Consider the following 3,665-nt stretch of genomic DNA (forward strand, 5'->3'; position numbering starts at 1 on the left):
TCGTCATACATATAAATATATATTTGTAATTACTGTGTGATTTGATGTATTTGTGTGATGGCAATAAAGAAGTTTTATTTATTTTATTTATTTATCTTCAAATGATGGTGAAGAGAAATGTGAAGATTAACATTTTTTTTAAAAGTCTCATTCCACAAATGAAAGCATTTCCGCCATTACAAAAACTGCGAGTAAAGAACAAAATGATGCAATTAATAATGGAAGAGACGGAAAAAATGGAGTACGAATGACGATAAGACTCATATGGCTATAATACCCATGGCAACGTGGATTTCAACCCTTATCACAACAAACAGATAGACAATAATTAATTAACTACTCCATAAACGTAATTTTTCGAATGATTTATTGATTTTACTTGAGAATAAATAAATGAATATTAGTGATTAAAACAAATATTGTTTCCATATGGAATTATGCACTTACCTTATTGTTATAAACAGTTTCTCTTCAGGTTTTACACTTTTTCTAAAATTGGTGTCAATCTTGACTAAACATGGTGCGATCTTATTTAATATGTAGTCAAAACTATGTAATGACATACTCGTGTATTCAAAGAACTTATCGAAAAGAAATAAGAAATACGTCCGTAAATCAGCTTATAATACATAAAATTCTCCAAACTTTTCTCTTCCTTTATTTAAATCGGGTGTACCAAACTTCACATATTGAAATTTCCATTTCAAGTATAAATTTTCCATTAATAAAAACAAATCTTCATCCATGTCTTCTAAATACGTAGCAAAGTTTGAGAACGACCTATCCACATGTGCAATGACACTCGTAGCTCGATCGCCACTGTGAATACGCAGACGCCAAGACCCGAGCGCCCGCCGCCACACCCGCTAGTGCAGTCTAAGGCTGCCAGTCCACCAGAGCGGAGCGAGGCAGCGGAGCCGAGAAACGGAGAAATATTAACCAATAGGATTGCACAAAATCTCCGCTCCTCTTAAGTGGACAGGGACTTGCGAGCTAGTTTAAAATTTCATATAAAACCGGTAAGCGGAGCGGGGAAACGGAGCGGGGAAACGTGCGGGGATGCGGAGCGGGGAAGCGAGTGCGGGCGCGGGCGCACTTTGCGCCGGCAGTGTGCCGCCGTATTCCGACCAGTGCGTATGTGACCGAAGATAATGGATGAAAAACTTATTGAAAGTGTGAAAAAGTTTCCGTGCATTTGGAACACATCTTCAGAATTTTACAAATGCAACGAAACAAAAGATGCTGCGTGGGACCAAATTATCATTGAAACAAACATATCGGATGGTAAATAATATGTATCTTTATTCTATAATACCTTCTAGTAGGTACATATTGATATCTTTTTTTTTATTTAACAAAATAATACCTAAATAATGTCCGCAGCTGGCCAAATTATCTATATCTGTCTCACATCACTGACTATTATAGATTCTTTTCAAAATTCGAGTATCTTGCCATGGTACCTTCCCCTGATTATTAAAGTATGAACAATACATTTCACGAACTTGATAACCATCGTTACTAGAATGTTGTGTTTCTATAATATCACCAACTGATAATAATGATTGCTCCATGTTATTTTCAATATTGTTTATATAATTAGGTTGTCTTTGAATTAAATAATTGTGCAAAACACATGTTGCTTTTATTACCTTGTCAACTGTTTCTATTTTGCATTCAAAATCTTTATGATACACGTACCACTTTCTCGTCAATACACCGAAAGTTGCCTCAACAATACGACGTGCTCTTGATAATCGGTAATTAAAAATTTTTTTTTCTGCGTTAAGTCCATCACGTGGGTAAGGCCTCATAAAATTTTCCATTAATGGAAAAGCTTCGTCTCCTATAAATACGAACGGCATTTTTGCTCCACCTTGATAAAATGGTACCGGCTGAGGTAAATTCAATCTCTTTTCTTTTAGACTCTTTCCGAAAATGCTGTTATCAAAAATTCCTGCATCAGAAAATCTTCCCATAGATCCCACATCAGCCATTATGATTTTCCTTTTGGCATCAGCTAAACACATCAATACTACAGAAAATCTCTTTTTGTAGTTGAAAAACGAGGACCCGGTTTTCGAGGGAGCCTTGATATATACGTGCTTGCCATCAAGAGCACCTATACAATTTTTAAATTGCCATAGTTCATCAAAATCTTTTGCGATTTCTTTCCAGTCGTTTTCTGTTGGTTGTGACATGACAAGAGGTTGCAATATATTCCATAAAGCATCACAAACCTCCTCAACAATTCTTGATACACTTTTCAATCCAATTCTAAAATTCTCTCCCATCGTTGTAAATGACTGGCCGGTTGCTAAATACCTAAAAAAAAACGTATTTAATTGTACTTCGCGTAAGTGATGTAATATTTTTGTCATAAATAGACCATGTAATACATTTTTGTGTTTGTTGATTGTTTCAGTTACAACTGCCAAGTCGCGATGGAAACAACTGAGAGATAACCATCGGGATGCCTTAAAAAGACAAAATGCAACAAGGAGTGGACAGGCTAGAAAACAACGAAAAGAATGGAAATATCAAAAAGCCATGTCATTTTTATTGCCTTACATGAGTAACAGAGACCGGTCAACAAATTTTACGCCCCTGGACCACTCAGTAAGCGAAACTTCAAATCCGCCAAATACCATTGAAGAGAGTTCACGGGAATCATGCAATTTTTTGCCATCAAATTCAAATAATCTTCCTTCTGCCGATGATCCTAAGAATCCAACAGCTTCGGAATCTCTTCCATCAACATCCAAAAAAAGAAAGAACGATGAAATTCTAGATTATTTAAAAAAAAATCAAGAACGCCGCGAAGTGTTGGAACGAGAACGGATAGAACTTAAAAACATGATGTCAGCCAGTGATAAATACGATGAAATAGACTTATTTTTTTTAAATTTGGCTGCATCGACAAAAAAGCTGCCGTATTATTTTCAACTTCAAATTAAAAAAACCTGCTTTAATGCGGTAATGTCAGCTGAAGAAAGTAATCTTCAACATAGTTGGTATTCTCCGAATAATTATGGTTATTCTACAGGCTCAACACCTACATCAGATAACATCAACACTAGTATCGATACTCCTAGTGCTTCAGATAATATCAACACTAGTATCAATATTCCTAGTGCTTCAGATAATATCAACACTAGTCTTAATATTCCTAGTGCTTCAGATAATACCAACACTAGTATCAATATTCCTAGTGCTTCAGATAATATCAACACTAGTCTTAATATTCCTAGTGCTTCAGATAATACCAACACTAGTGTCAATATTCCTAGTGCTTCAGATAATATTAACACTAGTATCATTAATCCTAGCGCTTTACAAATTCCAACAACCCAGGATATTGAAACATCTGCAGCAGAGCCAACAGAACCCAATGAAAATGCGGTCAATTTTGAGACAGATTACGATTTTTAAATTAATATAACATGGCTTCTATAACTGTATGCAAAAATAAAAGTTACTTTGATTTAAAATGTGTACTTACTTTAAACACACCGCTAATCTTTCACGGCTACTAATTGAATTTCTGTAATTTGTGTCTTGTTTCCGAATATATGGTTCAATCAGGGAGTGAAGTTCATAAAAAGTACATCTTGAAACTCTATAAGAATTTTCGAAAGTTTCTTCATCAGCTGTTTGGAAAAAAG

The 3,665-nt window shown here is 35.1% G+C and overlaps 2 protein-coding genes across 2 annotated transcripts; one reads left to right on the forward strand and one right to left on the reverse strand.

Moving 5' to 3' along the window:
* The first annotated feature begins 40 nt into the window (after positions 1-40).
* On the forward strand, positions 41-3,594 carry LOC106125936 (dentin sialophosphoprotein). The gene is made up of 2 exons (XM_013323358.1): positions 41-1,284; positions 2,426-3,594. The coding sequence occupies exons 1-2, from the start codon at positions 1,152-1,154 to the stop codon at positions 3,430-3,432; spliced, it is 1,140 nt and encodes a 379-aa protein (XP_013178812.1). The 5' UTR covers positions 41-1,151; the 3' UTR covers positions 3,433-3,594.
* On the reverse strand, positions 1,396-3,665 carry LOC106125935 (uncharacterized; the record flags this gene model as incomplete). Its single annotated transcript, NM_001312247.1, is given in 3 exon segments — positions 1,396-1,530; positions 1,533-2,325; positions 3,503-3,665. Coding segments are annotated over 3 exon segments (965 nt in total), but the record flags the coding sequence as incomplete, so codon positions are not given.

The sequence above is a fragment of the Papilio xuthus genome, unplaced genomic scaffold, assembly GCF_000836235.2.
Source record: "Papilio xuthus unplaced genomic scaffold, Pxut_1.1 DF825646.1, whole genome shotgun sequence".
Taxonomy (NCBI): domain Eukaryota; kingdom Metazoa; phylum Arthropoda; class Insecta; order Lepidoptera; family Papilionidae; genus Papilio; species Papilio xuthus.

Bases quoted from the DNA above. Each gene is read 5' to 3' on its own strand.
- LOC106125936 (XM_013323358.1), top strand. From the start codon at position 1,152: ATGGATGAAAAACTTATTGAAAGTGTGAAAAAGTTTCCGTGCATTTGG. The intron at 1,285-2,425 runs GTAAATAATATG...TGATTGTTTCAG, and splicing joins TGAAACAAACATATCGGATG to TTACAACTGCCAAGTCGCGA.